General features: G+C 51.4%; 2 protein-coding genes across 2 annotated transcripts in view; both read right to left on the bottom strand.

The window, feature by feature from the left end:
• TRAF3IP3 (TRAF3 interacting protein 3) overlaps window positions 1-7,127 on the bottom strand; it is a 7,385-nt gene extending 258 nt beyond the window's left edge. Inside the window, exons 1-10 of the mRNA XM_031557017.1 lie at window positions 6,691-7,127; window positions 6,412-6,544; window positions 5,283-5,760; window positions 4,147-4,261; window positions 3,927-3,978; window positions 3,738-3,762; window positions 3,564-3,593; window positions 3,382-3,477; window positions 508-579; window positions 6-252 (exon numbers count right to left, since the gene is read on the bottom strand). Coding sequence (XP_031412877.1) covers window positions 6-252; window positions 508-579; window positions 3,382-3,477; window positions 3,564-3,593; window positions 3,738-3,762; window positions 3,927-3,978; window positions 4,147-4,261; window positions 5,283-5,516 — 871 coding nt within the window. The 5' untranslated portion in view covers window positions 5,517-5,760; window positions 6,412-6,544; window positions 6,691-7,127. The remainder of the gene's footprint in view (window positions 1-5; window positions 253-507; window positions 580-3,381; window positions 3,478-3,563; window positions 3,594-3,737; window positions 3,763-3,926; window positions 3,979-4,146; window positions 4,262-5,282; window positions 5,761-6,411; window positions 6,545-6,690) is intronic.
• Window positions 7,128-7,219: 92 nt separating this feature from the next.
• On the bottom strand, window positions 7,220-10,141 carry LOC100550517 (corticosteroid 11-beta-dehydrogenase isozyme 1-like). Its single transcript, XM_003212927.4, has 6 exons — window positions 9,944-10,141; window positions 9,404-9,534; window positions 9,006-9,117; window positions 8,708-8,893; window positions 8,200-8,343; window positions 7,220-8,123 (listed from the first exon to the last, which is right to left on the bottom strand). Exons 1-6 carry the CDS (start codon window positions 10,029-10,031, stop codon window positions 7,879-7,881), a joined length of 906 nt encoding a protein of 301 aa, XP_003212975.1. The 5' UTR covers window positions 10,032-10,141; the 3' UTR covers window positions 7,220-7,878.
• Between the last annotated feature and the right edge of the window lie 1,377 nt (window positions 10,142-11,518).

The following is an 11,518-nucleotide window of genomic DNA, read 5'->3' as shown; positions in this document are numbered from 1 at the left end:
AAAAAAAGGCATTTTGCATCTTTGCAAATGGTAAACTGGTTGTTGCCCTTCCCTGAAATAAGGGGGCTGGATAAGATTAATGCAAAGCCAGGTGTCAAACGTGGTTCCTACCTGAGAGTTTTGCAGCTGCTGCTCTGCCTGGAGTTTGTCCTCGAGCATTTTCTGCAGAGCCTCCTTTGCCTTCTGCTCATAGGTCTGCTTCTGGTCCTCCATCTCTATCAGGATCTTCTTCACACACTCCTTTGAGTAACTCTTTAAAGGATGAATTAGAGTGCTTGAGGGGTTTTATCTGGCATTTTCCTAATCTCACTGAGTGTTAGCAAATCCACACTGTGTAAATGTAACTGCTAATTTGCTGTGAAATACTGCTTCAGCAAGAAGGAAAAATACTTTTCAGATCCGTATCTAATCAGATTACTCTAGAAACTGAGACCTGACCCAATTGCATGATTCAGTTTTTTGTGCCTTTCTTCAGCCTTGCTTGTTGCGCAGGCAATCAGACTTTACCTGGGTGCAGGCCTGCAGCTGATTTTCCAGAGCCCTCAGTTTACACTTGAGTTTATCTTCATTCAGCTGACCCTGGGGAAAAACAATTGGACCAATGTGTGTAATCACAATTTACACATTCTGCCTCCAACACTGTTAGTTTGCATTTCATTCATTTCCTTCTATAAGACTGTGTTTAGATTTGGTCAAAGTATTTCGGTGCCAGTAAGACTTCAGTCTCAGGATAAGTGGTTGTGGGGGAAGTTAAACCTTTACACGTGGAGACCCTTGCTGAGGTAGAACTGCTGCCTGGCCCCAGGGCTGTGAGTCCCAGCTGATGGCTCTTGCAGTGCTGAGCTCTCATCCTGCAGCTTGCATGGGAAACAGATCAGGTCTGCACTGGGACACTGAGCAGCCGGGCAGGAGGATGGATGACAATAACAAGGATTCATTTTTCCTGTTATCATCTCGGTGTTTGTTAGGCTTTTTGCTTAGGTTTTGTGAAACCAGGCTGCATGCAAATTCAGATAAAAAATTTCTAGCAGAGTTCACATATGCTGTTTTTTCACTACTGATACTGAGAGCATCGTTATCATCTCTGCTTGCTGGTGTTTGAAGCTGGGCTTTTGAATAAGCAGCTTCTTGATGTTTGGGGAAGAGTTGTCAGACCCAAGCCAAACCTGACTCTCTGGTGTCTTAGCAGTGTTTAAATTGGCACAGGAATAAGTTTACAGTCCCAAAGAATAAAGCTTCCCGGTTCGGTTGTCAGTACAAAAATAGCCTGAGGGCTACGTCCCCTTAGAAAGTAGGTGGCATATTGAAGAGCATTTTAAAATATGAAATATTATGCCTGTCTTTCCTTTGTGGTTCGTTTGTTCTGCTGTATGCAGAGGCTTACAAAGGAGGGCAGTGGTGTTTCATGGTTGTTGCGCACTGTGCAGAGTACAGGGCAGCAGAGCACCGGCCCCTTCCTACGCTGTAAAGCAGAAATGTGCTGGCAGGCTGCTTTTATGGAGACGCAGCTTACAAGTTGGCAGAAGAACATACGATGCTGAGATTTCCCTATAGGGAATAAACTGCCTGTTACCAGACCGAGTAGGTTTGTGCAGATACGTGGGAGGCAGAAGTAGTTGTGCTTCTGACCAGAAAAGTTACGTGAGCTCATCCTGGCCAAGCCTTTGTGCTGATGATTATTGACATGAAAGGGGCCGGTTTAAAAAAAGCAAATCACCACGCCAACAACCAAACCCTACAGCTATCACTGTCAGATGGTTTTTCCTCTCCTCTGCGGTGTCTCTGGTGATTTTTGATCATCACTCAGAGTCCTGGTGCAGGAGCCCAGGGGCAAAACTCCAGGTAGAAGAGAAGGCTGAGGTTAATGGGTTCAAAAAGTATCCACTCTTGTAGATGCTGGATTGGAATCCTTGATAGTCCTCATCCTCAACAATGAAGTTACCAGGCTGAGCAGCTCCAAACTTTTTACTTGAAAACTCTTCTGCTGGGTTTCTCTGTAACTGCCACTTCAGTGACTTTAAAACTCTTCTTGTCTGGCAGCTGTTGTTGTCCTGTGGCTGATGAACTGTTTCCGATACTCCTTTGTGAGCCATTTGGAATAGCTGGTGTAAAGCAGTAATTGCTTTTTCCGGAGGGCTTCCACTTTGCACAAACACAATGCTTGTGCCAGGAAAATGGATCCACGAAGTCACAGTAAAGCACGGGATGTGACAGAGCTTAGATTCTACGGGGCTGTAAGGCACTCCCAAGCATTGGGTTCAACTTTAGAAGGTCGGAAGGGAAGCAAATGTATTAAAGAAATAATCTTTAAGAAGAGAACAGCTCTGAAGTAATTTACTCTTAACAGTCATAGGAAAGACTGTGTTTTCTGCACCTGCTGGTACTTTTGAATCCACCAGTTTTACAAGACAAGAGCTGAGTGTCAGAGCTGTGGCAGGAGAGTCTCCATCCTGGAGGTAAAACCATGGGGGGAACAGGGGGCTGATCCCTGCAGCATTGCAATGCTCCCATCCTCCTGCACGGTGTGCACCTGCTCCTTCAAACTAGAAGCATCCACAAACATCTCCTTAAATCACTCTGACCACTTCAAGAGCTGCTGCCAGATCACCCACATACCTGCAGCCCCAGGTCTTTAAAACCTCAAATACTGAGAGGAATTTAAAGCTGCCACAGCATACAAGGGACATCCAAACCCACCCACAGCTGCCCCTTCCCAGCATGGCGCTGCCTGCTTTGCTCTGTGCCAGCAGTGAGTGAATTTGTTTAACTCGTAGCCCCCAGTGAAAGGCAGAGGGAAGCCTCCCTTCTGCAGCAGAGACAGCAAGAAGCAAAGTGCACCCACCTGTTTCTAATCTGAGGTTTCATGGCTACTTCATGCAGTGTGTCGGTGTTTTTTTCCTCCTGTGTTATATTTGAAGAAGCAAGCGAAGGCGGAAGCTTCTAACCACAGTACATCTAACACTTCTTTTTTATACTCTCTCACCCTATCACTGCCTTTGTGCCCCAACATAACTTTCAAACCCTTTTTCGGATGGTATGATGCACCCTGTATTAACATTTCATTTAATAAACCTGAATAAAATGCTTCATATGTCCCTAAAGAATGAGCCCTAAAATGCATTGCCTCCACTTTACCTCCTGATAAGGACAGAGGGAGAAATTTCAAGCACATGTCCCCTCAATTTCTCTCTGAGTTTGCGTTCAACTTGCCCTAAACAGAAAGGGGAGGGTGAGAAAAGAAGCCCTTTGTTTTGCAGACAGATGCTGCATGTGTAGCATCCCCAAAGTGCTACGCTAAGACACAGAAAAGTGAGATCCATGGGACTATGGTTACATGGTCTGCCTGTTCCTGCCCATGGCAAAGCCCCCAGCTGCCTGTACCTGCCAGGACTTCTCAGAGGCGTGCAGCAGTGTGGCGAGCAGCTCCTGCAGGATCACCATCTTCTGCTTGAGCAGCAGCTCACGGTGCAGGGCCTCCTGTGGGGAAGCAGCCCTTGGTCTGATAATGGTAATAATGTATGGATGTTCTTGCTCCACGGCTGCTTGTGGTGCCTGGTGCCTACCTTCAGATAACCAGAGAGCTGCATGATTTCCTGCAGGAAAGGGAAAGTATTTCAGACCATGGGCTTGTTTCAGTTCACAAACAAATAACAAATGGGCGACAGCATTCAAATGCTTTGAAATCAGCTGAAGGCAACAGTGGGAACAGGGCTGTATATCGTGTGTATATTGCTTACCTTATTGAAAACTGTATTTCCACAGCTGAAATGGAAAAAGAGAGCACACTTGTGAGGTGAATGCAAGCCCTTACAGCAGCCCAGAGCCCAGCTCTTTCCTTGTGGGCACAGTGCAGGTATCTGCAGGCTGTGTGTTATGGCAGCAGGAAGTGGGCATGGCTGGGTTGTGCTGAGGGGAGCAGGGCTTACTCTGTCTGTTGGCCTGAGTCCTTCACCCTCGTGCTTGCAGGAGTCTGAGTTCCTGTGAAAATAAAGTGAAAGGATGCACCTGAGGCCCAACAGCTCCTCTCTGTGCATGTGCTGAGCTCTGCTGAGCAGCACTGAGGAGGAGCAACGGTTACCAGGAATAGTGGGAACGTGATGCTGTGGTGCTCAGGGGAAAAAGGGCCATCGAGTGCCCCTCACGTACCTCGAGTGCTCGTAGAGGTGTGCGACCCAGGGATGGCTTCAGCCAAAATGCCTGTAGGACTGCTGAGCCCGAGTTGGGCAAGTGTGGATGGGCACACGGGGTGACTCCACGGGCGCTGCAATGAGAAATGGCTCATGTCAGAGTCTGTGAAACAAGGGGCAGAAGGCTGCAGCTGAGTCCAGCGTTGTGCCTTTGGCGGAGGAAGAATAGTAAGGTGTGCTGAGAGCACGGCTGTTCCCATGGGATCTGCTATTTATTTTGCACAGGATGCAAATCTAGAAGGAAATCTGTTTGTCTGCTGGGTCTTGTCCGTTGCACCTTTCTGCAGATCTGAGGCTCCAGGTTCCTGTTAGCTGGGCAGCACAGGGCAGGCAGCGGGGAGCAGAGCATCGGACACATCACCATATAATCATAGGATCATAGAATGGCCTGGATTGAAAAGGGCCACAGTGCTCATCTAGTTTTAAACCCCCTGCTATATGCAGGTCGCCAACCAGCAGCCCAGGCTGCCCAGAGCCACATCCAGCCTGGCCCTCAATGCCTCCAGGGATGGGGCATCCAAACCTCCTTGGGCAACCTGTTCCAGTGCCTCACCACCCTCTGAGTGAAAAACTTCCTCCTAATATCTAATCTAATCCTCCCCTGTCTCAGTTTAAAACCATTCCCCTTGTCTTCCCACCATCCCTGGATGTATTTAAAAACCGTTTGGATGCAGTGCTCAAGGGGATGATTTAGCAGAGGGTTGTTAGAGTTAGGGTAGTACGGTTAGCTTGCGATTGGGCGTGATGATCTTTAAGATATTTTCCAACCTGAGCAATTTTATGATTCTATGATCTTTGTTCCTGCTAGCAGGGAAGGTGATGGAAGGAACGCAGTTGTTTACAGTGCAGTTCTCATAGAGGGAATGGAGGGGAAGAAATAATTATAGAAGTGCGAAACTAATTTAGCAGACAAGACAAGGGGTTGCACTTGGAGCATTAGCAGCAGCTCTCCATTTGGTTCACATTTAGCTTAGCAAACAGGAAGGAACATGCTGCAAGGGAGGTGACACACTTTGCCCTCGGCTGATGCAGCCCATAAACAAATGCGGCCGCTTTGCCTATCAGGGCCCCGACGTGGTGGGGGTGAAGCATTACCTGGAGCAGGATGGGTGGGCTGAGCTCCCCGGCGGTGCTCCCAAGGTTCCTCCTGCGCAGGAACTCTCTCTGCCGTGGGCTCTGTGGCTGCTCGTCGCTGCGGCCCGGCCGCCGGGCGCTGTGTGCGTGGCCACGGCGCCGCAAGGCCTCGCGTGTCTCCTGCCGCCGCTCGCACTTCTCCTCGTAGCTCTCGCCTGCACGCCGCGGCCGGGCCCGTTCTGGGGGGCTGATCATGGCGAGACCCCCCGTCCTGCTAAAACCGAGGGCTGGTGGTGGTTGTAGTGGGATGTGTTGTCTGTGAGCTCAATGCGCTGACGACGTAACCCATCCCACCCTGCGCTTGCTGCTCGTTGGGGTGGGTGCTGTGACCCGCACACATTCCACCTCTGCTCTGTATTTGGGGGTATTCTGTAGCCTGAACCGGGTGGGTGCCTGAGCACCTGCACTATTGCACCATGTGCATCTGCAGGGTGAGTTTCTTTGTCCAAAAAAAAAAAAACCAACAAAACTTCGTTGGTCTCATTCTGTCTCAAGCAATTAGGAAGTCATTGAGTTTAATGGGAGGAAAAAATGCGAGCAAGTAAAAACCCATTTATGAATATAACACTTCCATGCTTGTTAGTTTGCAGTGAGCCTCTCCTTTGGTCTGGATGTGCCACCAGCCAGCTTGCTGCTCCTGCACAGGGCAGAGGAAGCCCCTGCAAACCACAGCACTGCTGCAGGTGGGGCTGTGGGGCCGGGTGATCCGGTCCTTCCGAGAGATGGGCAGCACTCCTGTGCTCTGTATTTGAATATCCCGTTCTATGAAGCTTCCAACAGCTTCTGAAGCATCTCTAATTTTACCCGACGCTTACTGAGTGATTCCAGCAGCGTTCCACTTTTTGGGTGGTTCTTACTGCTATGCACTTCCAGCAGGAGGGGTTTGGGGCTATGAGAGGCTGAGCAGGTTATTTCCAGGTCTTATTATCCATATCACCATGATCCTGCTGTTCCCATCCATGGCTCACTCACCCACTGGGGCCCCGCCGCCCACCTGGCCATCCCTCAGGCCTCCTTGCAGCACTTCATTTAACCAGAAGTTGTTGTAAACCAAGGTAAGGCTTAAGGAAACACGCGGTCCATTACTCACCCTGAGCTGAGCAAAGCGTTGAGGCCTTCTTGGTGAGCGAATACCTTACGTCCTTCTGCCACTGCCTGAAGCTGCCCTCTCTAATTACCAACCGTGTCCGTTAGCTTTGCTTTTCAACCCGTTACGTTTCTTGCTTCGAGGGAAACAAACAACAAGAAACGTTTCATGCCGGTTCATGTTACCACCGCCTCCCTGTGTCCATCACAGAGGGGTGGAAGAAGGGGAAGAAGCAGCATGGTGAGAGGGCAGCGGTGGAGCTGCAGGGCTGCAGGCACTTACCTGGCCGTGCCTTGGTGCGGCTGGGTGAGCGCGGGGCTGCAGGGCACAAACACTGTCCTCTGGGTGCCCGCAGCTTCGTGCTCCTGCTGCCTCACTGTGTTTCTTTCAGTCGAACAGGAAGCGTTGGGGCCACAGCCTGAGCCCTGGTTCCTGTCCTGCTCGCGCAGCGCGAGGTTTGGGGTTATCTTGGGGTTCCAGCAGCTCCCACTGCCTGTCCCTACAGCTGCCTCCCTTATCAGAGCACTGGTCCTGGGGCTCCGGCAGCACTGGGTGACGGAATCACCCCGGGTTGCTTTGGGGGTAGGGAAATCCAGGGAGTAATGCTATTATTGTAAGGCTTCTCGCAGACTGAAAAGGAGGGGAAAAAAGTGTATTTCAGGAGAGGTCACGAACGGCAGAAATTCATTAAGGTATTAGAGAAGTGAAAGCTGCGTTAATGCAAATCATGGGGTGGGTTTAAGCAGCTCCGTGCTGAGAGGGGCTCTGCGCATACTCCAGTGGAAGAGGAACAAAACTCAAACCAGAGATGTCACAAAGTAGTGTAGGATTTATTGCTCGGAAGTAAGGGTACAGGCAAAAACCACTGTAGTGTGAGGACACTGTTTGCCTTTGCTGGTTGGTTCATGGGGGTTGGCCCAAATCCCTTCTCAGAAGGAGTTCAGAGCTCAACCCATGCAGTTCTGCTTTATGATCCTCTTCCGTGAGTCTCCAGTCTAAATAATTTTATTATTATTATTTAAAATATTTAATTGGAACTGGGTCACTGCAGATCTTCATGTAGTGCCACTCCGAATCCCACCATCTTTCCTTCAGAAGCACAAGGCTGTGTTCTACAGGTCTGGTGCCTTCCATATCCATAACTTCTTGGCTGACTCCTTTGGGAGGGATGTGGGTGAGATGCAGCGAAGCACACGGAGCAGTTGGGGTCTGGGTGCTGCCTGCATCCCCCAGCCTGCTCCTAATTCTGGCCTTGCAGAGCCCTTCTGGGGACCCCCACTGCCTGTGAGGAGCCATTTACAGGCAGCATAAATAAACATTTTTATGTTGTGTCGTAGGCTCCCAGTGCCCCGTGTTGTGCAGACAGTTCCCAGCCATGCTGCCTTCAGAAATATCCCCAGCACTGCTTTGGGGTGGGCTTTTCTGGAGGCACCACTGCCCCTGGGGAAGTGTTGGCTGCTCAGAGCTGTGCTAATGCCCTGAGCCCTGGGGCGGCGGTGCTCTCTTGATGTTTTCCACACGGAGGTTGCTCCTGACGAGGCCATCTAGGAAGTCAGGGGCAAAGTCCCGCAGCAGCACTGTTGGGGTCACGATGCTGGCAGGGTAGTGCAGCTCACGCTGACGGAGGGCCCCGCTCCGGATGATCTCCAGTGCACACTCCTCCTTGGGTGCTGGTGCTCCTTTAATGACGTGTGAGACCGTCCGCACCGCATTCTCTGCAGTGACAGAAGGACAGCTGTGTTGCACCAGGTCCACATTTTTGTCTGTGAGCCTCGGTGGTGCCGAGCTTACCTGTGTTAATGTAGCCCAGGATGCAGAGCGTGATGGAAACATTGACGTTTTCTATGATGAATTCATGCCTCAAGGAGCTGAAAAATCCTTCCAAGGCAAACTTAGTCGCAGAGTAGGGAGCGGTGAAGGGTGAGGCAACTTTACCTGGGCAGAAGCACAGGGTCAGAGCTCACCTGTGCTGGGTGGGTGCAGGGCTGCATGGCTCTGCCTGCCCTTGCCTTTCCCATAGCTGCAGTTTTGTGGTGTGAGCAACCTATTTTAAATGCTCTAGGGAAGGAAAGAAATGCAGGAGTGCTTAAAGCACAGCACATGGCGTGAGAGACCTTTGTTGTGGGCTGCACTGTTCTCATTTTCCTGCATATATACCTGCATAGGACAAATGTGTGATAACGTGTGGTCACGCAGGTAAGCCTGCAGAAGTGCCCTGATTGCAATGCATGCACAGAGATGAACAGGAAAGGCACGAGGCAGGGACATGGCAGGGAGAGACGGGCACTTATGTGCTCACCTGAAATGGATGAGACCACCACGATGCTGCCCTCACTCTCCTTCAGCATGGGCAGGGCAGATACGGTCATGGCCACGTAGCTGAGGAAGTTGGTCTCCATCAGCTTCCGCACGTGATCCACATCACCGTTGAAGAAGTCAAAAAAGCTGTGGCCAATGTGGTTCAGGATGAGCATATCAAGGCCTCCTGGAAGCAGAGTGTGTTGGATGTTTGCAGTCAGCATCTCAGCCCCAGGCTGTGTTGTGGCAGCCAGGATGTCCCCAAAGTGGAGCACGGGGTTTGGGCACTTGCTACGCACCCCAGGTGATCTCAGCCTCTTTCACCACCTCCTCAGCAAAGGCTGTGCTCTCCATGGAGCCGCTCACATAGCGGGCAGATGCAGCACCCAGATCCAGGCACTTGTCCACTACCTGGGGACAGTGAGAGTGGCATTGGTTGAGGTGTTGGGGGTGGCTGACAACCCTTCTCCCTTTGCTGGGGGGATGTTGCTCAGAGGGGCGTTTCCTCTGCAATAGCTGAATACCATGGGGGAAGAAATGCTGTGCTGTCAGCATTGAAAATACAATTTATGGTGGCGTGCTGGGGAGCCTGCTTGGAATCTAGCATCCCTGTGAGCACGGGATGGGTGGGTATCTGAGCTCCTGCCTGCCCGCGGGGGTCTGTGTTGCAGCCATGCTCACAGTGCCTGCTGCCCACCTTCTGCAGCTTGGCCTCTGTCCGCGCCGTGAGCAGCACGTGGGCTCCCATGCGTGCCAGGTGATACGCCATCTGCTCCCCGATGCCACTGCTGGCTCCTGTCACGATCACTCTCTTTCCCCGGAGCATCTCTGGAGGGGATGCAAAGCTCAGGGCTGTGCACAGCCTGTACCACACCCCCGTGCACGGCTCCTTTGTGCCGCTGCAGGATGCAGCTGCTGCTGCTGCAGCCCCCAGCCGGGCTCCGGCCCAGCGTGGAGCTGCTCTGCAATTGGCAGGAGTTGACAAGAAAAAAGAGTAAATATTTACAGCGGTTAACTGCATGTTTCCAAAACAAATCCGTTTGCTGAGAGCAAGAATGCGAGCCTGGCAGACCCACACACCACCCCATGAGCTGCTCCTGCGTGGGGAGGAGGGCTCACCACCGCCCGCACCTCCTGTGCTCTGCTTTTCAGCTGCTTTGGATGCCCCCGAGTGGTGCGGGCTGGGCAGCAACCCGGCTGCCTGCTGCTAAGCGTGCATTTTCAATCAATGACTTACCTTCGCTGAAATTCCCAGGTCCTGAGTAAAAATACACGGCCAGCCCGAGCCCCAACAAGGGGATGAGAACCTTCAGGAACAGCCCCATCCCTCTGCCAGCGCTCGGGTTGGAGCAGACGCGTGGCCAGGGAGAGCAGTGGCTGCTCTGAGCTGATCCCCGCAGGTCTGCTGCTGCCTATTCCTTTCGTGCTCCCTGCAGTTTAGCAAATATTAACCTAATAGAGGGCGTTGTGCTGGACTTTGTGCTGACTCTTTGCACCCTTCTCCTCCTGTCAATGTCCAGGGTGTTTTGTGAGGCCACCCTGGGAAGCTGCTGCCTGATGGAGATGCGGGTTCGTTGTACGGTGACTGCTGGTGGGGCTGGGACACCCGTGTCCCCCCTTTCAGACCTCTCAGCTTTCTCTCTTCCACTTCATATCTAAAACTGAGCCCAATTTTCCCTTCCTCCCTGGTGCCACGAGGGTTTGTTGTTCAGCAGTGACCACTGAGATGCAGGTTCATACAGATACTGGGCAGAACAGGGCTGGCTATGCTGCTGTTTTTGGCATGTGCTGTGTAACATCACCATTGGCACAGTGCTGACAGCTCCTGTGTGGCTCTTAGACCCACAAAATTGCACTCTCTCTTGAGGAACCCAATGAGGCAGAGTGTGAAAGGCACTTAAAGAGCCAAGAGGTGAATAATGAAGACAGGTGCTCTGTGTCAGTGCTAGGCACCTGCCTGAGCAAATGGCAAACTGCCTCGCAAATAATTTTCCCAAAGAGAAATTTAAAGGGCAAAACCTGCTCTGTGCACACTGGGTGTCAACATAAGGAGAACAGAGGTGCTGCTCCAGCTTGCTATGGATAGTGAGGAGCAAAGTGATCCTGGGGAGTGGCCTGGGGGGGGGGGGTTCTCATTTCATCTTGCAGCAGGCAGCGATCAGAAGGGTGGGCAGTGATTTTGGATGGAAGCACCAGTTGGATATCAGTGCTGGGGTGAGGGGAGCTGTGTCACAGCACTGCAGGCTCATGCTGAGGTTTTGCCTTCAGTGCACTGTGCTTAGTACTGAGCTCATGGCTTAGGGCAACACCGAAGCAGCACTGTGTGTCCAGGGGCATTTTGTAGTTAGTGTCTGTGTAAGGGACTGTACCCCAAAGAATTAACTTGGTGAATAGATTTGCAACTTGGACTTTAAGCTAAATGAAAAACAAGCTAGACTGTTATTCTTCCAATGAGATAATGGTTTATTGCAGTGTTCAATAATTAAAGAAAGGCGGGTCAGTGGAACGATGCCCATTCGCAGCAGCGCTTAGTAATGGAAAAAGAGATTAAAACCAAAAAACAACAACAAAAATCCACAGAGCACACAACAAGGTTAGTAAGCTGCACTTAATAATCAGTTAGTTGCTACTTTCCCCAGCTTTGGGGAAGGGCTCCAACCAGGATGGCCGCTTCTAAGCAGCAAGGGCGCACCTGCAGGAATCCGCAGCTCAGCCGGGGATCCCAGCCGGCTCCTCTCGGGGGCGAGGCGGTTATTAAAGCTAACTGACGGGGGAGGGCTGCAGGCACGGCTGCGGCCAGCAGAGGCGGCTG

The sequence above is a fragment of the Meleagris gallopavo genome, chromosome 28 (assembly GCF_000146605.3).
Source record: "Meleagris gallopavo isolate NT-WF06-2002-E0010 breed Aviagen turkey brand Nicholas breeding stock chromosome 28, Turkey_5.1, whole genome shotgun sequence".
Taxonomy (NCBI): Eukaryota; Metazoa; Chordata; class Aves; order Galliformes; family Phasianidae; genus Meleagris; species Meleagris gallopavo.
Note: the sequence above shows the minus strand (reverse complement) of the source record. Positions and strands in the feature narration are given on the sequence as shown.

Coding starts and splice junctions, on each gene's coding strand:
- LOC100550517 (XM_003212927.4), bottom strand. CDS start 10,031: ATGGGGCTGTTCCTGAAGGTTCTCATCCCCTTGTTGGGGCTCGGGCTG. Junction 9,535..9,943: donor ACCTGGGAATTTCAGCGAAG/GTAAGTCATTGA, acceptor CATCCCCTCCAG/AGATGCTCCGGGGAAAGAGA. Junction 8,344..8,707: donor GGTGGTCTCATCCATTTCAG/GTGAGCACATAA, acceptor GCTTCTGCCCAG/GTAAAGTTGCCTCACCCTTC.